Source organism: Scyliorhinus torazame, chromosome 14 (assembly GCF_047496885.1).
Source record: "Scyliorhinus torazame isolate Kashiwa2021f chromosome 14, sScyTor2.1, whole genome shotgun sequence".
Taxonomy (NCBI): domain Eukaryota; kingdom Metazoa; phylum Chordata; class Chondrichthyes; order Carcharhiniformes; family Scyliorhinidae; genus Scyliorhinus; species Scyliorhinus torazame.
The window spans coordinates 39030132-39052591 of record NC_092720.1 but is presented as its reverse complement, the minus strand read 5'-3'; the positions used below and the strand labels follow the sequence as shown (position 1 = coordinate 39052591).

The 22460-nt window shown below is 45.7% G+C and overlaps 1 protein-coding gene across 1 annotated transcript in view; it reads right to left on the bottom strand.

Annotated features, from left to right (window-relative positions):
• Nucleotides 1–22460, bottom strand: part of LOC140389020 (uncharacterized) — a 278261-nt gene that overhangs the window by 124232 nt on the left and 131569 nt on the right. Inside the window, exons 15-20 of the mRNA XM_072473187.1 lie at nucleotides 22174–22236; nucleotides 20865–20909; nucleotides 18485–18538; nucleotides 16346–16409; nucleotides 7176–7271; nucleotides 2498–2659 (exon numbers count right to left, since the gene is read on the bottom strand). Coding sequence (XP_072329288.1) covers nucleotides 2498–2659; nucleotides 7176–7271; nucleotides 16346–16409; nucleotides 18485–18538; nucleotides 20865–20909; nucleotides 22174–22236 — 484 coding nt within the window. The remainder of the gene's footprint in view (nucleotides 1–2497; nucleotides 2660–7175; nucleotides 7272–16345; nucleotides 16410–18484; nucleotides 18539–20864; nucleotides 20910–22173; nucleotides 22237–22460) is intronic.

Below are 22460 nucleotides of genomic sequence, written 5' to 3'. Positions count from 1 at the left end.
AAGCAACTGGGGCCCTCCGATCCCCTGGGAAGCCCCACAAATGCCATTTCATCTGATCAATGTTTGTGGAGACTAACACTGAATGGCGCTCGTCCAATGCCTCAGGAAACTGCATATTAAAATGAAACTAGCTGTCTTGCTTTAATATGCAGATTTGCCAAAAAGTGACCCCGCCCACAGATCTCATGAGGCATTGTGAGCCGGATAGATCCAGATAGGCTTTTACGACAATCAACAATAGTTTCATGGTCATCATTAGACGTTTAATTCAAGATTTTTACTGAATTCAAATTTCAACATCTGCTGTGCGTTAGAACCCAGGTCCCCAGACCATTACCCCTGGTCTCTGGGTTACTAGTCCAGCAACTATACCACAATGCAACCATTCTCCCAACGTGACCACATTAGCGAGCTTTGAATGTTCAGTTAGGAGGGAACTATGAGGATGCCTTATAATGATATGCACATTTATAAAAAATGATTCAAATTAGGTTCCCGCCCTTACTGGGTGGGAGCCTTGTTATGGGAGAGGTACTTGGAAATTCGGGAAATATGATTTTGCCAGCAAGAATATCGCTCTCCTGAGATTTAGGGCCCTTGTCGTTGTTTATGCTGATGGCTAACGCGGTTCTAAAGCATCCCCATGTTGAAAATGTCCCAAGGATCAGTATCAAAGTTTGTGCTACGATGGACACCAACCAGGAAATGTAAACGGAGCAGGTCAAAACCAACATGGTGTATGACTGTGGTGACTGAGATGGAGTTTACATGGGGCAAGGCACAGCCACAGCACAAGACAGGACCAGATAGAAGAGCATTTCTATGGCCTTTTGTCCCACCTGGAACTAGGAGGATAAATAATTCTCCCCTTCCCCATCGCACCCAGCAGAAACAAAGCAGGGTAGGAACCAATCAATTAGTCACTCCATTCCCACTACAGAGCAATATCAATACCATTCTTTCATTGGGCCTATTACACTTATACAATTAGAGTACCATGGCACAGTGAACTCCAATGATGGTTAAACATTTGACTGACGGGATTGCGCACCCAGCCACCCATGTTGAGTGGAACTAGAACTGCCAAAAGAGGATGCAAGTCTTAAACTTTGTGAGAGGAGGAAGAATAAGGGGTGGAGGGAAGAGGTTAGAAGACCTCTTAGGGGCAGCACGGTAGCATAGTGGTTAGCACAGTTGCTTCACAGCTCCAGGGTCCCAGATTCGATTCCCGGCTTGGGCCATTGTCTGTGCGGTGTCTGCACGTTCTCCCTGTGTCTGCATGGGTTTCCTCCGGGTGCTCCAGTTTCTTCCCACAGTCCAAAGATGTGCAGGTTAGGTGGATTGGCCATGCTAAATTGCCCTCAGTTTCCAAAAAGGTTGGGTGGAGTTACTGGGTTATGGGGATAGGATGAAGGTGTGGGCTTGGGTAGGGTGCTCTTTCCAAGAGCCGGTGCAGACTCGATGGGCCGAATAGCCACCTTCTGCACTGTAAATTCTATGATTCTATGACCTTTGCTTTGAGCCAAAAATTTACTACCAGGAAGGTAATTGGCCCTCTCCTGGAATTGCTGCAGCCCTAGCAATAAAATACACCCACAATGCTATCTAGTAGAGTATTTCAGAATTTTGCCCCAATGGCAATGAAGGAACAGTGAGGAACATTCAATTCAGGATGGTATATGGCTTGGAGGAGAACCTAAATGTGTTCCCATGATATTGCTGCTCTTGTTCTTCTTGATAACAGAGGCGGTGAATCTGATGAAGTAAATATGATGAGTTGCTGCACTGTACCTTGTAGATAATACATACTGCAACTACAGTGTGTGGCAGCTGGAGGGAGTGGATGTTGAGTCTTGTGGAAGTGGAGCCAATCAATCTTTTTAAGTATTTTTTTTGGTTTGCATTTATGATAATATTGTAAGGAATATTGTACAGTAATATAGAGCTATCTACAGAATAACAATAGAAAAAAAAGAAAAAATGAAAAGACACAATTATAAGAACATACACAGGTATGTACATAAGGGTAGCGTGTGTATAGATACAGATACGGGTGCCCTGGCTTCAGGTCTCCCGTCATCGTCTACCCCCTCTGTGTCATACTTACTTGATATGTATGATAGACATAAAGGCTCCATAGTCAGAGCATGTTTTGTGTCCCTATTTTCCTCAGCACTTCCTTCCAGTGGTGGTAAACTTGGAGAAATATTAATTTATCCATTATGGCATGCAGTTAACAGAAGGAGACTTCCTAGACCTTGATTGGCTTGACATCCTGGGGTTTAGAGTCAATACTGAGGACTTTAAGACCATGCCTTCCCCTCACCGTGTCTTCTGTTTGCTGTGCTGAGTTATGAATATCTGTGTTTGTGATAGACTTTCAATTTAGACATGCTTGACTCTTTCTAACATTCAACTTCAAGTGAGATGTATGTTGAACATATTATGTTCTTGCAGCCTGATTATCAAATAGACCTCCGACCATATTTTCATATACCTGGGCTGCCGTTTGCACCACGGGGACCTGGGGGTCCTACTAAGCCTCGGGGCCCTGGAGGGCCGGGGATTCCCTTTGGTATTGGACATTCAGCATTTCCTTTCTGTCCTTTCTCTCCTTGAGGACCATCTACACCTGGAAACCCTGCCAGACCTGGAAAACCTGAACAGAAATGATATTGTTAATAATAATTTGAAAAAAAGAAATAGCATCTAATTAGATCAATTAATATACCTTTATCCAGAAGGCAAACATAATTGCAGTAGAAGAAAAACTAGGGTGTCACAGAGTTAAAACACTGATTTTAATCTAAACCACGATAAAATATTTTAATGAAAAGGAGAATTATTAGCAGCAATACAAATTTTGGATGCTTTTACAATAGCAAAATGGCAGTATTACATCAAATTCTGTTCCTGTAGGATTAGCAATTCTGAAGATTGCAAATTTTAGTTAATAGGAAATGGCAATTGTTCTGTCAAATAAAATGTATTAGCATCATTAATGAGAGTAGTGATTTATGATGTGTTGGGTACTCTGCTACACAGACGAACCAACACGGTTGCGAATGGTACAACTCAGTTTTATTGCTAACATTTATTTACAGTGGTAAACTGGTTACTGATGTTCGATCATAACCCTAGAATCTGTGGACCTATTCCTAATACTATCTTGGAGTGGCACTCAGCACATGGTGGATGTCTGAGTGGCTTGCTGTGAGCTCTGTGCCCTGAGCTGTCTCCTGCTGGAATGCCCGGGAAGTGTCGTGTTCCCTGTTTTGTACTGTGTATGCTCTTGCCTGTGATTGGCTGTGGTGCTGTGTGTGTGTTGATTGGTCCGTTGATCTGTCCATCAGTATGTATGTATGTTTGTACCATGATGTTTACCTGAAAATCGTGACATCCCCCTTTTTTTACAAGAACATGTGCCTATGTGGTTATAAATAGAGATGTGTATTGAATGCAGCTGAATGTGTGTGTGTGCAATATCTACAGCATGTACATGGGGCTAAACTATATACAAGGGGCGATGTCGGGTGCGACATAACAACGAGGTTGTACCATAAACAAAGAATAGGGAAATGTTGAACGACAAAACAAACTCCTGTAACGACAAGGAAGAACAGAAACATATTAACACAGTGGTATTATGAGTTCAATGTACAAACAGGCGCATAAGTCCAGTCTAGTAGGTGGGTGACGAATTCGGGTTGACCGTTAGGGTGGCACACCATTCATCACGCGGATTGACAGTGTTCACTTGCAACGGCTGGTGGGTCCTGGCTGGAGACATCCGGTTCCCATCAATGACCGCAACACGGAAGGCGTCCCGGTCGTCTGTGTCACTGGTCTGGATATCGTCTGGGCACGACTCGTAGTAAGGAGGCTGAATGGTCCGCACGTCCCTGCGAGGTTGTCGGAATTGGGGAACATTGGCAGGTTGAGCTACTCGACAGCAGGCAGCGTAGTGGCCCATCTTGCCACAGCAGAGGCATTGTCGGTTTCTTGCCGGACATTGCCGCTTTAAATGTGCGGCTCCGCAGTTGCCGCACATCGTGACGTCATGGCGTTCGTAGCGCCATCGCGCATGCGCAGTTCGGTCTTGCGTCGAGCGCGCTTGCGCATCACGTCCCTCTGTGTCTACGTCGTTTTTGGCGCGCACAAACGCGGGAGGCCTCGAAAAGCGCGCGAAATGGCCGCCCTCGACCGGGCCGCGGGCCAGGAGGAACTTGATCGCCTGGACCCATTCGGCCTCGTAGGACACCTGCCTCGCCGATCCGGCCGCGTAGGACCCCTGCTGCACCGATTCGGCCGCTTGAAATTGGGAGTAGCGGCTAGTCGCGTTTTCATGCAGGACACAGGCTTCGATTGCGGAGGCTAGGGTGAGGCCTTTAATTTTTAAGAACTGCTGGCGCAGGGTGCCCGAGGTGACCCCAAAAACAATCTGGTCCCGAATCATGGAATCGGAGGTGGTGTCGTAACCGCAGGACTGCGCGAGGATACGAAGATGCGTAAGGAAGGACTGAAAGGGCTCATTCTTACCCTGCAGGCACTGCTGGAAGAGATACCTCTCAAAACTCTCGTTGACCTCGACGTTGAAGTGTTGGTCGAGTTTGAGAAGGACCGTCTTGTACTTGGTCTTGTCCTCACCTTCCGCGAACACCAGGGAGTTGTAGACATGGATGGCGTGTTGACCTGCCGTGGAGAGGAGGATGGCGATCTTTCTGGTGTCCGAAGCGCTCTCCTTTTCGTTGGCTCCCAGGAAGAGCTGGAAGCGCTGTTTGAACAGCTTCCAATTAACGCCCAGGTTTCCAGCGACTTGTAGCAGCTGCGGTGTGCTGACGGTGTCCATGGCGCAGGATGGCAGATTCCGGAGGATTCGTAGGTAGGTCACACAGTTACTCCTGATACTATGATGTGTTGGGTACTCTGCTACACAGCCAAACCAACACGGTTGCGAATGGTACAACTCAGTTTTATTACTAACATTTATTTACAGTGGTAAACTGGTTACTGAGGTTCGATCATAACCCTAGAATCTGTGGACCTATTCCTAATACTATCTTGGAGTGGCACTCAGCACATGGTGCATGTCTGAGTGGCTTGCTGTGAGCTCTGTGCCCTGAGCTGTCTCCTGCTGGAATGCCCGGGAAGTGTTGTGTTCCCTGTTTTGTACTGTGTATGCTCTTGCCTGTGATTGGCTGTGGTGTTGTGTGTGTGTTGATTAGTCCGTTGATCTGTCCATCAGTATGTATGTATGTTTGTACCATGATGTTTACCTGAATATCATGACAATTTACAGTTAGAATCTAGCCCAACAGTACAGTGGCTACCGACTAGTCACCATTTACTAGACAGCCTATAGTTGCAAAAGGAGGTGGTTAAACACACTGTCTGATCTTCCTTTGACAAAATGTCATTGGACTCGAAACATTAGCTCTTTTCTCTCCCTACAGATCCTGCCAGACCTGCTGAGATTTTCCAGCATTTTCTTTTTGGTTTCCTTTCAGTTCTCTGAGTTACTGACACATTTATAGATATTGCAACAAGCTAATACTTATTCCTGGATACCACTCGTAGTAAATGTGGTGCACGGCCTGCCTCCAGTGGGATAGCTATATCCATGTTAGCAGCAAACTGGATGCAAATGTCCCAAAACAAAACAATACTGGCACTGGAAACCAAGTAAAGTATATTCAGTTTTATATGGGAAATGGATTTTGAATAGGCAAGGAGAGAATGACAAATGGAAACCTTCTACCAATTTCCATTTCATTAAACTTGCTGTCACTTCTCACTGCCAATACTGAACCCAAAATATTGAAAATATTGAAAAGGGTCCAAAAGTAATCAGCAAAGTCATTCCAATGGTCTTATCGTAAAAGAAACATGACTTACAAATTTTAAGTATGATCTTCAAAAAAATAATTAATTTAAAGGCAGCCAAATGGTACAATTAAATATTTGGAATATAGATCCACCCTCAAGTTCCCTACAAGTTTAGTCACTAATCTCAGCCAGATCATTTGGAGTGGTTTCAAGAGATTTCCCCAAAAAATAGGAACGATCATGGAGATTAATCTTATGCCTCCTGGTGACTAGTTCAGGAGTAGTCTATTGAAGGTCAGGAAATGTGTTGCTCACTAGCCAAAGGCTTCAGGGCCTATTTAGAACAAACAGAGGGGGGAAAAAACCTCATTTTTTAAAAAAAAGTTTTAAAAAATAATTGTTTAATTGTTTCTTAGCACTAAATCATTTCTTTTAAGGTTTGAGTGCAAATTGTTGCACTGAAGTTGCGAGATTCAAGAATTGGGAAAGTGAACATTTTCCGAATTTTTGTGCCCAGTGTGGTACATCAGCTATTCTTAGTTCAGGTGTTTTATATGTTGGTGACATGTCAAATGCTGTACATTGTACATTAGTTTTGTGCCTTAACTATTCCCTCAGAGGAACTCCCCTACAGAGTAGAAATAATAATAATAATCACTTATTGTCACAAGTAGGCTTCAATGAAATTACTGTGAAGAGCCCCCAGTCACCACATTCTGGCGCCTGCTCAGGGAGGCTGGTACGGGAATTGAACCTGCGCTGCCGGCATTGTTCTACATTACAAGCCAGCTGTTTAGCCCACTGTGCTAAACCAGCCCCCAATTCCCTCTTTGTGTTCCCTCTTGCACATGTCAAAGGACCCAGTGATGCCTGAGAAAAAAAATAATTGAATTCAATATGGAGTTGGACATATTTCTGTCATTCTTGAGATGTGAGGCCATTGTAGATTTTCTCCATATTTTTTCCTCCTGAAAACCTGATCAAAGGAACAATCTCTCCACTTCTATTTTCCACACTGCACATTTTTTTTCTACTGTACTGCAAACTCAGGGCAAAGTAATAATTACTTACTCAGTCCTTTGTGCAGTGGAATTCACTTGGTCTCAGGTGGATTGGATATTTCCCCGTATCATTTCATGGTAATCTTTTATTGCCAGTCTGGATGAAAATTCTCTTCACATCCAATCAAATGAAACCCAGGCTGCAGAGCAAGAAGCACGGTGTGCTAATTCACTACTCCACAAAGTGCCAAATCTTTGAAAGGTTAATGTTTGGTTGTAAGCTATTGCCATTTTACCCTCTACAGCATTAAATAATTATATGTATTGAAAGCTAAGGTGAACTATTACCTGCTCCAGTTTCACCTGGTCTGCCTAGTTGACCGGGGGAGCCTGGCAGTCCTGGTTCTCCTATCTCGCCTCGTAAACCTTGCCTACCTGGGTCTCCTGCAACACAAAGCTAATGTTATTAAGAATAATTGATTTATCTCTTTTATTAAATAAAAAAATATTCAATGTCTTCATAATGATGTTTAAAATAGTATATATCGCAGTAATCATTAAAGCAAAATTTCTTAAATGTTGGAAAAATGTATATCAATTTTCAAGATATTCATTTCAAAATTTGTTCCCCTCTTGACTACATTCACACTTAGCTAGGGTACAGTGCTATCAGTGTCATTCATGCAACTCAACACCGTTAAATATGAGGTAGTATAGCTTGGTAGGAAGAATTGTGAAGTCACTTATTATTTGCAAGGAACAAGTCCAGGTTGGGTAAAGGAACAAATACACCAATTACTCAAAGTTGCACCACAGGTTAGCAAGGCTATGAAATAGCAAGTCAAACATTATGTTTCATTTCTAGAGGGATAGAATTAAAAAGTAGGAAAGCAATGTAAAACCTGTATTGAACCTTGGTTAGAACGCAATTAAGAGTACTGTGTGAAGTTCTGGTTGCCATATTACAAGAAGGACATAGAGGATGCAGAAGGGATTTACAAGGATGATACCAGAATATATCAGAAATGTGTGGGCATACGTACCAGGAAAGGATCGATAGGCTGGGTCTCTTTTCTCTTGGAGAACAAAAAAGGCTGAGGAGCGACTTAATAGAGGTATTTAAAATGATGAAAGTTTTTGATAGAGCAGATACAGAGAGAATGCCGTGGAGCATAATTATCAATCTAAAATAGTCACCAACAAGTCCAATAGGGAATTCAGAAGAAACATCTTTACCCAAAGAGTGATGAGAATGTGGAACTCACCACCACAGCGAGTGGTTTAAGTGAGACGTATAGAGGCATTTCAGGAGAAACTGGACAGGAATATGCGGGAGAAGAGAATGGTGGTTACAATAGCGGATTTAGATGAGGAACTCGGGGAGGTGGCTTGCGTGGAGCGAAAGCGCTGGCATGGACTTGTGGGGTAGAATGGCCTGTTTCTGCATTGTATAATCGCATGTTGTTTAACTTGGTTACTTGATAGCCTAGCATAATTCCAATACCTATGTATACTTATTTCAGTAGGGGTCACTGGTTAGTAATTAGGTAGGAACCTTAGTTAATTGAAGCGCATTCCTTCAACTTCCATGGTTGAGATCAGCTTACTTAGCATAGACTTAGAGCTTTCCAATGTCCAGTGACACATGAGAGAGACAAAGCATGCACTTATGTTTGTTTCCACGGTTAGTTTATCCTGAAATAAGTTACCAAAGGCTGCAGCGTGGGGAGGGAGGTACCACACCACATCAAGAGACTCTCTCACTCTTACCATCTTACCACTCTTAGCATATTGGAAGGATTTACAGGTTGATAATCAACCTGTTTGGCCATGTTATGATCACACCTTCTGTAGCTATCAAGTCCGGGGGGACTCAAAGCCAGAGCTTCTGCCTCAGAGGCAGGGACACTATCCACTATGCCACAAGACCTCCTTACTTAGTGGTTAAACCATACAGATAAGAAGATCTCAAGTCTATACTCACTTAGGAAGAGCCCAGATAAATTTTTTGAATAATAAAATAGCGTTGTATTTTATTCTTGTTGGTTTATGGAATTCAGTCAACATATTTGGAAGACTATTGATAGCTTAATGAAATAACTGAAGTCCAGAATTTAGATAGTGACATTCTGAAAGAAAGTAACGCTCACAGGTATCATAGCAGGAGTAAGTTCCAACAAAATGTTCTTGCTATGCCTGAATGGCCTGGTCTGATATGCTAGAAAGATAACCTAAAGATAACCTTTAGGGGCAGAAACTCTTGACCAAAGTTGCCACTTACAAGTTTGGATAGGTCTCCTTGTCGATCTAGAGATGAAGCCTCGTTGCTAATGCCAAAGTCTACATGTTATGATCAACATAAGCTTTGTTTACTGTAGCAGCTATACAAGATGCAAATGATAGGGGAAATTTTCCAAGTACATTCAAAAGCAATAAAGAGAAGGTCTCCTTATAAACTGGAGGATAGGTTCTGTAACAGTTTACAAGCTAGTAAAGGCAGAGATTCATTATTTTCTTTAACAGAAATAAGTAACACCTTTGGGAGAGGTAAGGCACCCTTTGGTGTTGTTAAAAGAAAACATGATTGTGTGTAAAAAGTGCATAAACTCAGTGAAACTGTCAAAGTTGTCAAAGAACTGTCAAATATGCCAAAAGGACGGACAAAGCTGTCATAGCTGCCAAAGAACTGTCAAAGAATACCAGGTTTAAACTTTTTCTTTCAGGTTTTTCACATAAAGTAAAATAAAACGATTTATTTCCATCATTGAAAGATCAGCAACTAATTTATCAACTGGGCTCTGCGAGAGTTTGTTCTTCTATGTTAATTTTTACATATTCTGGATGCTTAGCAGAACAAGCCACCTATTATTGTCTTGAAGTTGGAGTTTGAAATATCATATGTAGGTACAGGTAAGCGAAGTATTTGAATATTTCTAATTCAATTAACCATGAAAAAGTACTTTGCTGCACACCATCAGAAGGACAGAGTCAATGGGACTATGTTATAATATAGAAGAAATAACAGGATGGTGCAATGGAAGTATTTCTCATCACTGCACCACATAGGTATCCTGGCATCAGTATTGTTCGGGGCCACAGCAGGTTCAGGACTTCAAATGTAAATGCCCACTTTGACTCAAAGCTTACAACATCTGAAATTAAGTTTGGCTTTGAATATTGGCCCAAATCTTACAGAGTCTGAACGCACTGATACTGCCCATGATGATTTCTGCGGCTGATCCTTGTACAAATTTTCAGCCAGGCCATCTAACCCTGGCTGAAGCATCAAAGGATCATTGCAACCATCCTCGGAGAAGATCATCAGGTGCAAAAGGGAGACGGATGAAGGGAGAATGCACCCACTTTACACAACTGTAGCTGCTGCCCTGTCCAGGTACATTTCCAAAAGTCAGTGAGTGAGTTAGTGACCAGGAGAGTGGGTGAATGCTTAGGTGGGTGAGTCTGTGAGATGCATAGTCAGGTGGGTGAGATTGGCTAGGTAGTTTGGGGGGGAGTGGGGGGGGGGTGATTGGATGGAGTCGGTTTTGTGCTCAGTTGGAGCTACGCAGGCTAACCACAGGCGGAATTCTCCAACCCCCCCGCCAGGTCGGAGAATCGGCACGGCGTGAATCGCGCCAGGCCCCCCGGACACAAGGACGCATTTCTCCCAGTGCGGAGAATCGGCGCCAGCGTGGTCAGCACGGCGCCGGTCGGGGTATGCAGCGACTCTCCTGCCCGGGCTGGCACGCCGATTCTCCAGCCCGGATGGGCCGAGCGGCCGTCATCAAAAAGCCGAGTCCCGCCGGCGGCGTTCAAACAGCCACTGAGCCGGCGGGAGCTTGGCGTTGAAAGGTCCGGGGGCAGCCTGTGTGGGGGTGGGGGTGGGGGGGTCCGACCCCGGGGGTGTGCCTCCGCAGTGGCCTGGCCCGCGATCGGGGTCCACCGATATGTGGGCCGGCTTCTCTGCCCCCGGCCTCCTTTACTCTGCGCCGGCTCCTGTAGCCCTGCGCCATTTGGCGTCGGGGGAAATTTTGGCCTCGGATCACTATGGAGTTTGCACAGTCTCCCCGTGTCTGTGTTGGTTTCCTCTGGGTGCCACAGTTACCTCCCACAATCCAAAGATGTGCAGATTAGGCTATGCTAAATTACCCATTAGTGTTCAAAAAAGATGTGTAGGTTAGGTGATGGAATTAATTGGTTAGGGCGGGGGAGCGAGCTTGTGGAGTAATCTTTCAGAGGGTCGGTACAGATTCAATGGGCTGAATGGTCTCTTTCTGCACTGTGGGGATTCTGGGCGAAATTCTCCCCCAACGGCGCGATGTCCGCCGACTGGCGCCAAAGACGGCGGCAATCAGACGGGCATCGCGCCGGCCCAAAGGTGCGGAATGCTCCGCATCTTTGGCGGCCTAGCCCCAACATTGAGGGGCTAGGCCGACGCCGGAGGGATTTCCGCCCCGCCAGCTGGCGGAAATGGCGTTTGTTTCCCCGCCAGCTGGCGCGGAAATGCGGCGCATGCGCGGGAGCGTCAGCAGCCGCTGACAGTTTCCCGGCGCATGCGCGGGAGCGTCAGCGGCCGCTGAAAGTTTCCCCGCGCATGCGCAGTGGGGAGAGTCTCTTCCGCCTCCGCCATGGTGGAGGCCGTGGCGGAGGCGGAAGGGAAAGAGTGCACCCACGGCACAGGCCCGCCCGCGGGTCGGTGGGCCCCGATCGCGGGCCAGGCCACCGTGGGGGCACCCCCCGGGATCAGATCGCCCCGCGCCCCCCCCCAGGACCCCGGAGCCCGCCCACGCCGCCTGGTCCCGCCGGTAAATACCAGGTTTGATTTACGCCGGCGGGACAGGCAATTTCTGGGCGGGACTTCGGCCCATCCAGGCCGGAGAATCCAACGGGGGGTCCCGCCAACCGGCGCGGCCCGATTCCCGCCCCCGCCCAATCTCCGGTACCGGAGACTTCGGTGGGGGTGGGGGCGGGATTCACGGCGGACAACGGCCATTCTCCGACCCGGCGGGGGGTCGGAGAATGACGCCCTCTATGACCACTGAGTTAGAGCAAATATTAAACCGCTTAACATTTACAGGGTCTTGGCAAGGGTGGGGGGAAGGGATCGATGCTGGGAGATGTTTTTTCGAGAGAAAATGTAGGGGGGATTTTGGGAGGGGGAAGGGGTTCGATGTTAATAATGGATAGGGGCGGGTCAGGACCCGGTGGTATGATGACGGTGGATAGGAAGGGTGGGTGTGGGTGGGAGACCCCCAGTTAGGATAGTCACATGGAATGTGAGGGGGTTAGGAGGTCCGGTCAAGAGGCCAAGGGTGCTTGTGCATCTTAAAAGTTTGAAAGCCAATGCAGCAATGCTGCAGGAGACTCACTTGAGGGTGAAGGACCAGGTGAGACTTAAAAAGGGCTGGGTTAGTCAGTTGTTTCACTCTGGATTTCACGGAAAGGCTCGAGGGGTAGTGGTAATGGTCAGCAAAAGAGTTCCAGATGGAGAAGGTGGTGGCAGATCAGGGGGGTAGATATGTGTTTGTGGTGGGGCGCTGGAGGGGAGGTTAGTGGCACTGGTAAGTGTATACGGTCCCAATTGGGACAATGTGGGATTCGCCAAGAAGGTGTTTGGGGCCATCCCCGACTTGGAGACACACAAACTGATAGTGGGGGGGGGACTGGAACTTGGTGCAGGAGCCAAGGTTGGGCAGGTCACGGCCGCGCTCGCTGGTCCCATCGGGGGGGGCTAAGGCGTTGGCTGGGCTAATGGGGAAATGGAAGGATGGACCCTTGAAGATTTCTGCACCCGAGGGAGCGGGAATCCTCGTTTTTCGCGGCAGTCCATAAGGAATATTCGCGGATCGACTTTTTTGTGGTGGGGAAGGCTTTGCTGGCTGGGGTTAAGGGGTCAGAATACTCGGCAATTGCAGTATCAGATCATGCACCGCATTGGGTGGAGATGGTACTGGAGAAGGGGCTAGCGAAGAGGCCGGGGTGGAAATTAGATGTCGGACTGTTGGGGGACCGAGGGTTCTGTGATAAAATTGAAAAGGAATATGTAGGTTTCAACTGTACGGGTGAGGTGTCGAAGGCAGTTGTCTGGGAGGCTCAAAAGGCGGTGGTGAGGTGATCTTGCTTAAGGCCAGAGTGAACAAAGAGGAGAGGTTGGAGTGGCAGAGGGTAACAAATGAGATATTGGAGGTAGATAGGAGTTATGCAGAAGATGGGGACCCAGCGAAGTTGGAAAAGAGGAAGGATCGACAGGCGAGCTTTGACCAACTATCTACCAGGAAGGCGGTGCGCCAACTGAGGCGAGCAAGGGGTGCAGTTTACGAGCATGGAGATAAGGCAGGTACGTTAGCAGGTCAGCTTCAGAGGGAGGCAGCGGTAAGGGAAATTGTTCAGGTGAGGGACAGGGCAGGGAAGTTGGTGGTGGCTCCAGATCTGAATAACAAGGTCTTTGAGGAATTCTATGAGAGGTTGTACAGGTCAGAGGCACCTGGGGGAGACAGGGAGATGCAAGAATTTCTAGATGGGTTGGAGTACCCGAGGTTAGGGGAGGGGGACAGGGCTACATTAGAAGGAGCGATAGTGGAGCAGGAGATAAAAGATGCGATTGGGAGGATGCAGTCGGGGAAGGTGTCAGGGCCGGATGGGTTTCCGGTGGAATATTATAAAAAATTCAAGGATAAGCTGGCACCCCTGATGGTGGGGATGTTTGAAGAGGCAATAGGGAAGGGGGTGATGCCACAAACTTTGGGGCAGGCATCGATTTCCCTGTTGCTCAATAAAGATAAGGATCCGACGGAGTGTGCGTCGTATAGGCCCACATATTATTTTAAAACGTGGACGCAAAAGTATTGGCGAAGGTACTGGCGGGTAGGCTAGAGGAATGCCTCCCGAAGGTGATAGGTGAAGATCAGACAGGGTTCGTGAGAGGGTGGCAGCTCTTTTCAAACATTAGAAAGGTATTGAATGTGGTTATGGCACCGGCGGAAGGGAAGGAAACAGGTGGTTATGGCATTGGACGCTGAGAAGACATTTGACTGGGTAGAATAGGGGTACTTGATGGCAGTTCTGGGGCGGTTTGGGATTGGACCAAGATTTGTGAACAGCGTAAAGCTACTTTCTAAGGAGCCGAGGGCGAGTGTCCACACAAATAACATCAGCTCGAGAAACTTTTCTCTCCGCCATGGGACTAGGAGGGATGTCCTATGTCCGCCTGCTGTTTGAGCCGTTGGCCATTGCATTAAGACGTTCGGAGGTATGGAAAAGAATAGTGTGGGGTGGGGGGGGGAACAGAGCATTGGGTGTCCTTATATGCCAATGACTTGCTGTTATAAGTGTCGGAACCGAATGTGTCAATAGGGGGAATATTGGAGCTGCTTCGGGTGTTTGGGTCTTTCTCGGGGTACAAACTAAATCGAGACAAGAGTGAGTATTTTGTGGTGTCTCGACTGGGGGTGGGGGCAGGGTTGGGGGGGCTGCCATTACGTAGGGCAGGGACTCACTTTAGATACCTGGGGGTGCAGGTTGCCCAGGAGTGGGAGGAGACTATTTTGGAAGAGGAGAAGGCACCACTGGAAGGGATCAAAACATTTCTAGTTTGGTGGGAAGAGTGAAAGCTGATCTGGCAAGGTGGGATGGTCTCCCTCTGTCACTGGCGGGTCGGGTACAGGCGGTTAAAATGAATGTGTTGCCACGATTTCTGTTCATTTTTCAATGCCTGCCGATTTTCCTGCCAACGGCTTTTTTCAGAGAGATTGAAGGAATGATTACCTCGTTCATATGGGGAGGGAAGGTGGCCAGAGTTAGAAAGGTGCTGCTACAGAGGGGAAGGCAGGCAGAGGGATTGGTTCTTCCGAACCTGATGTATTACTACTGGGCGGCGAATGTGAAGAAGGTGCGGAGCTGGGTCAGAGGGGTTGATTCCCAGTGGGTCGGAATGGAGGAGAGTTTGTGCAGGGGGTTGGGATTGTAGGAGCTAGCAACAGCACCGCTCCCGATGGCCCCTGGGAAACACTCAGGGAGTCCAGTAATAATAGCTTCATTGAGGATTTGGAGGCAGTTTCGCCAACACTTCGGGTTGGGGGAAGAGTCAAGGGAAATGCCGATTCGGGGGAGCCATAGATTTGAGCCAGGGAAGTGGGATGAAAATTTTCGGAAATGGGAGGAGAAGGGGATTAAGACACTAAAAGATTTGTTTCTTCGGGGTCAGGATTGAAGGAGCTGGAAGCAAAGTATGGTCTGGAACAGCGGGAAATGTTGAGATACATGCAGGTTCAAGATTTTGCCAGAAAGGAGATACAGAGCTTCCCGGTGGAGCCAGCCTCCACATTACTGGAGGAGGTGCTGACAACAGGGGGACTAGAGGAGGGGATAGTATCGGCGGTTTACGGAGCTATTTTGGAAGAGGAGAAGGCACCACTGGAAGGGATCAAAGCAAAGTGGGAGGAAGAGTTGGGAGAGGATATGGAGGAGGGGTTCTGGTGTGAGGTGCTCCGGAGCGTGAACACCTCCACCTCGTGCGCGAGGTTGGGGCTGATACAGCTGAAGGTGGTATATAGAGCACACCTCACGAGGGCGAGGATGAGCCGATTCTTTGAAGGGGTAGAAGATGTGTGTGAACATTGCGGGGTGGGCCCCACAAATCACATTCATATGTTTTGGTCCTGTCCAAAGCTGGAGGATTACTGGAAGGAGGTTTTTAGTGGTGCATGTGGAACTGGAACCGGACCCTCGGGAGGTCATATTCGGGGTGTCAGACCAGCCGGGGTTGGAAACTGGTGCAGAGGCAGATGTTGTAGCCTTCGCCTCGTTGATCGCCCGAAGGCAGATCCTGATGGTATGGATGGCAGCCTCTCCACCCTGTACCCTGGCATGTCGGGGGGGACCTGTTGGAATTCTTGACTCTTGAGAAGGTTAAGTTTGAACTGAGGGGAAGGATGGAGGGGTTCTACAATTCATGGGCATTATTTATTATGCACTTTCAAGAACTAGATAACATTGAACATTAGTTGGGGGGGGGGGGGGCGGGGGGGGTTGGGAGGGTTGGGGGGAGGTTGGGAGGGTTGGGGGGAGGGGGACTGTGTGTGTTAATGGTGACTATGGGTGATTCCTGATTCCTTTTAGTCGTTTGTTTATGTGAACATGCAAGCTAATGTTTGGGGTTTGGTGGGAGAATGGGATCGTTGTTATTGATATGGGGATTGACATATTTGTTACTGATTATTGTTTATTGTTGGTGGGTGTCAACTTGGGAGAAAATGTGAAAAAGGAGGAGAATAAAAATATTTTTTTAAAAAATATTTACAGGGTCATAGACATTAGCAGAGGGTCCCAGGTAGCAGGGAATTATCCCATTAGAATTCAAACTTGGTGGGCAATTTCTGCGTATACATGCATCTGGACCTCTGCTGGTCCAGATGTGTACCTTCCAGTGTATGTCTCATCTCTGAATATTTGGGCAATTATTGCTTCATTAAAAAAATCGGGCGTTGACGATTGGAATTATCAACTTGGTAATTTCAAACCTCTCGGAGAGTCACACAATATAGGTCCTGGTGCTCCAGCAGGTCCTGGCTCTCCGCTGTCTCCCTGGAAGAAGCATAACAGATATATTTGCTTTTAGGACACATTTATATCATTATCACATTCTTTCCTTCTACCTATAGCTCAACTCCCAAACTTTGGCCCAGATTTTAGACATGATGGAAAGGTATTTCCAATTTTCACCTGAGGTCCAGCTGGGATTTGCCGATTTACCGAGACAGTTAGCCATTTTAATTACCAATTGCCTCCACTGAAGTGAGATTTTGGGGGGCCAGGACTGTGAAACCTGGACTTCATAGATTAGACCAGGTAAGAGCAGGTTTGAATTTGAAAGCAGGATAACTCTTTGGAGACGTAAGGTACACCTTTGGATATGATCCTGGGGCACCTTTGGGAGAGGTAAGGCATCTTTTGAGATTGTTAAAAGTAATCCTGATTGTGTGTAATAAGTGCATAAATTCATTGAAACTGTCAAAGCTGTTAAAGAACTGTCAAATATGTCAAAGGACTGGCAAAGCTGTCATAGCTGCAAAAGAACTGTCAAAGAATACCAGTTAATTTGGCATGGAGGAGGTCAGAAAAATGGTTGGTGGATCGGCAGTTAGTTGGCATAAGAGCTATAAACAGCCATGGGTATACGGGCATGGGTTAGCATAGGGTATACTGGGGCCATGGGGGGGTATTGGCAGTTTGGAGTGACAGAGCGGATATGAGGGGCCATGAGGTTGGGTGGGGAACATGAGAGAACAAAAGACGTGTGTGGGGGATAACAGGCGAGGGCTGTTTTCTGTTTCAATTTAAAAAAAAAAAAATTTTGCAAAGTACTTGGAGCAGAGACAGACCTTTTGCCCAAGTCAGCAGCGTCTACACCACAGTCGGCAGCGTCTACACTTGTTCTGAGGGCGGTAGACCCAACTTTGAATTCAGCTCCCCAATCTCCCAGAATTAAAATCAGAATCGCATTTTCTAAAGGTCAGGTTTGCAGAATGCTCCCATCTCTGCGCACCTGACCTGGGAGCAGATATCTGGACCATTGTCAAACTTTTCACAAAATTATAATATTAGCGTCTTTTAACAGAGTGGCACTGAAATTGATATACAGGTTACCACCTTACTCATTTGTATGATAAACGAATATCTTTTCGGTCTGATTGCTGCATCCTGTTAGTGGAAAACACCATTCATGCTGCCACTGTATACTAGCAGGGTGAAACAGCTAGCTTCACCTGTTGCTCAGTCTAGGGTACTTTGAGATAAACTAGGAATGTTTTGGGTCTGAAAGTGGCTGCCTTTATATGAATTTTGGTGCCAATGTGAAGCCTTTTCCCATGCAGTATAAATTATTGTTCCCTTTGAAATCTGGCACTCTTGCATCTGACCTGATGAGTGCAAGACAAAAAAACTTCAACAGCATGTGTTTTTTTCAGTAGTAAAGATAATTTTTAAAAACGAAAGTATCACTGAAATGCTTATCCCTCATATTTTCAAATGACAGGAACCAGTTTTTCATAAGAAACTTAGTTTTTCAATTGGATCTCCAATTTTGGGCATCTACCATCAGTACGAAGCAACCCATGAGCACATATAAAGCAAAGCTTTCCCCTGTTGCCTAAACTTCAAAACCATCTATGGCACTGGTGCAATATTGTGCACATCTGTTTATAAAGTCACTGAATGAGATTGCCAATCAATGAGAGATTTTGTCCTAGAGGTTCAGAGCAGTTTGAACAAGTTTGGGACTGCCCAAGGTCATTTCGTTCCGGACCTGTACATCTATAACATTGGCCTAAATTCCATCCAGACTTATATATAAAATGACAATGTGTTAACTTCCAAATTTAAACCGTGCATGGAAATCTGATTTTTGAAATAACTTTATAAGCTGCTGTAATTCTTTACCGATGAATATTTGTTTCTTGATTCCAATATAGCACTCCCACCAATGCAGCAGGAAAATATAAATACATTGTAAGAACAATTAGAAGTTTAACAAAAAAATTAAGAATGTTCTTGCACAGTTGGGCCATAAAATCATTTGTTTAATTTATTTCAATTTGCTGATTTTGGTACAGGTAAAAGTTTGTTAATCACAGTGGAAACAGGGTTATTTGACAAAATACCTCTCTCCCTGGATGGCCATCTTGTCCACGTCTACCACTGGGCCCACGTTGTCCCTAAAATGGAAAGGATGAAATATTAGTAGTTAAGATGGTGAAGCCAAAGCAGGCTTTAAATTTAAGATGTTTAATATCTTATCGCTGAATTGATAGAATCCCTACAGTGCAGAAGGAGGCCCTTCGGCTCATCGAGCCTACACTAACCTTCTAAATGACCACTCTACTAAGGTCCATTCCGCCACCCTATCCCTGTAACCCCGCCTAACCTTTTGGACACTGCGGGCAATTTAGCATGGCCAATCCACCTAACCTGCACATGTTTGGACTAAAGCAAAGACAATTGGGGGATATGAGAATCTGTAAAGCTCTGTTGAACTCTTGGCGAAATGTACATTATATTTGTGATGGTGTAGGTAGTTATAGGGCACAACTGGATCGTTTCACCCCAAAAAGACAATAAGATGTTGCCCAACAACAGTTGGAGCTTGAAGCAGCAATCATACTGGAACAGTTGATAGGTGGTTATGCACTTATTTATAACTCAATATGATGAGAACCCAAAAAACTGACACATATCAGACTTGCCACCAATGCAGTGGCACACTGGACAGAGCGAATGTGTCCTATGTCTATCAGAGATCCAAATGATCAGTGCATAGCAATGATGTTTAAATGATTAAAGGGTTCTTTTCATCCAATCTGCTCCTTGGTCAGTATCTAAAAATGAAGCAGGCCGACTTCAGCCTCACCATCATATCTGAGCTTCTAATATCAAACCCCCTCTCTGAGAAAAAATGCCTACTTTAGCACTGTTCACCTCTGCTGCTGCCGTAGTCTAACTAAGGAAACCTCACCCATGTCTTTGTAACTTCCTAATTTGACTATTCCACTGTTCACCTGGCTAGTCTCCTGTGATAGCCCTCACGAGGACCATGGGGGATTGCTGATTGACCCCCCCATGGGCATCATAGAACACAAGTTCCTGTGGTGAGAGGGCGGAGGTACACCCAGTTGGGGCACGTTAGCAGGATCTTTAAATTTAGCTCCCAAACCCCAGACCGCCGATTCCCAATAGTCTTAGACTGGGACCTTTGTTTTGTAATTAAAATAACTCCGTTTAAAAGAAACCAGCTTGGCAGTTCAATCCACACCTCCTGGAATTATTACACCTCCCATTCATTGTCCTCCATAAACTTCAATCCATTCAAAACTCTGCCATCTCTTTCCTATCCTGCACCAAATCCTATTTATCCATCACCCCTGAACAAACTGATCCACACCGGCTCCTGGGCCCACACCTCAACCCTAAAGTTATTTTTCCTGTTTTTTAAGGTCCATCATGGCCTCAATCCTCCCGATGTCTGAAATTTCATTCAGCCTTACAACCCTCTGGTTGGAGAGCAACCTCTCCACCCTGTGCCCTGGCATGGCGGCGGGGGGTGGGAGGGGGGAGTGGGGGGGGGGGGGGGGGAGCTGTTGGAATTCTTGACTCTTGAGAAGGTTAAATTTGAACTGAGGGGAAGGATAGAGGGGTTCTACAATTCATGGGCATTATTCATTATGCACTTTCAAGAGCTGGATAACATCGAACATTAGTTGGGGGGGTGGGTGGAAGGGTTGGGGGGAGGGGGGCGGTGTGTGTTAATGGTGGATATGGGTGATTCCTGATTTCTTTTTGTCATTTGTTTATGTGAACATACTGGCTAATGTTTACGGTTTGGTGGGAGGGTGGGATCGTTGTTATTGATATGGGGATTGACATATTTGTTACTGATTATTGTTTATTGTTGGTGGGTGTAAATTTGGGAGAAAATGTGAAAAAGGAGGAGAATAAAGAAATATTTTTTTAAAAACCTTACAACCCTGTGAATTATTCATTCCTCGGACTCCAGCCCATTATGCATCAACATTAGTACACCATTGGCAAAAGCCTTTGAGCTTTTTATGATCTGAACAAACCCTCCATAAAACTCTGACACTATCTCTCTTTCCTTTAACAACCTCCTTAAAAGCCACCTCCTTGACCAAACCTTTACTCATATCTCCCAATACCTACTTCTCGTGTTACCATCCACTTTTGTCCAACTATGCTCCTGGAAGTACCTTGACATTTACTCCTATGTTACAAATGCAGGTTAAATATAAATTCTTGGTGTCAAATCAAAGATTCTGCACATGATAATCTTCGGTATTCTGTTCATGTTGGCTTTCTCCGCGAGCATGAAAGTGATCGCGAAACTACGCTTGTCTATATTTCACCTCGGAGACACCTTGACGAAACCTGAATATGCATTTCAAAACACCAACATATTTTTTTCTGGTTTCAGGCAATTTTTATGGTAAATCAAATGTGAAAATTATATAAAAGATATTTATTTTAAACCTTTCTTCCTGAAACACCTGGCAAGCCTTCCCGTCCAAGATAACCCTTGAAAAGAAACAAATCACTGTAAGCACACGGGACAACTAGCACTCTTTGTAAATTATACTGTTTAGTTCAAAATGTTTTCAATTTTTATTAGCAATCATCAAGTTGAATGAGATCAATGCTGGACATTAAACACTTCTGGATTAGGTATGGGTGTAACAGTTTCTTGGATCTCCAAAAATGGTTTTAATATCAACATTTTAAAAACAAACACCTCCAAAAACAAACATCTCTAAACCAGCGTGAAACATTCACTTCTCATAGCAGCAACTCATGTAGCAGATTGCTGATGTAACATCACATTATTGGCAACTTAAAACTGCAGGCTCATAGCCACTAACAACGCATGAATCATTGACTCTCTGGCAGATTCACCAGGATTACACTGGAGCAAAGAAGATTAAATTATGTGAGCAAGTTGCACAGTCTCGATTTGCATTCTCTTGAGTGGTGAAGACTCAGGGGTGATCAGGTTAAGGTGTGACGGCGATTCTAGGATTTCTTAGGGTGGATAAACTATTTTTTCCCGGCGGGAGAATCCAGAACAGGCTATCCAGAGGTGAAACCCGGAAGTGCTTCTTCACGCGAAGGACAATGGAAGTCTGGAAATCTCTCTCTCTCTCAAGAAGCTGTTGTGACTAGGCCAATTGAAAATTTCAAAGCTAAGATTGATAATTCTTTGTTGGGCAAGGAAATTAGGGGGTCATGAAACCAAGGTGAGTTAAGGTACGGATCAGCCTTGAATGTCGTCGGGCCAGGACAGGTTCAATGGGATCAACAGCCTACTCCTGTTGCTGTATTCCTTGCATTTATGTGGCCAATTTGGCCACTTTCTTTTCAGGGCCTGAACCAATAGTCATTGGGTGGGATTTTCCCGCCCATCCATGCTGTGTTTTACGGCAGCAGAGATGGTTCGCCATTGACTGCTACCGGGATCTTCTCGTCCCGAGGGTGGCTATGTTGTTTTGAATGGATCACCCACATCCCGCCGTCTGGGAACCCATCGCTGGGGGTCACCTTCGGCGGGGTCACAAGATCCCACCGGCAAGTAGGAATGGAAAATTCAACATTGTCTCAAACTTTCCATTAAAAAAAATGCATTCGACCAGTTTATTCTCCATTCACATCAATACTGTGGAATCAACTTGCAATTTAATTTTTGGTGTATTGCACACCAGGCTATTACAGTATATTTTCTACAGAATGTATTCTGCAGAATAAAGGAGGCATTTGTACATGGCCAAAATTCAGTATTGCTGCTTACCCGATCCCCAGGGAAACCAATGATCCCCTTTTCACCCTTTTCACCAGGGGCACCGGGGAGATCCTTTATGTAAATAAAGAAAAAAATAAATCAGACCTTTCGGAGGGGTGGGGTTTAGTCATTTAACCAAATTTACAATACAAGTAAATCATTTTTAAAATCAAAAACAAGCTTTCGTAGATTTAGATTAAGACTCAAACAATGCCCTTAATTAAAAGTGAATTTGGATAAATGAGAAAATGGTTCGTCTCTTATTCCTCATTTCATGAGTTCTTCTTTTTAGAGTT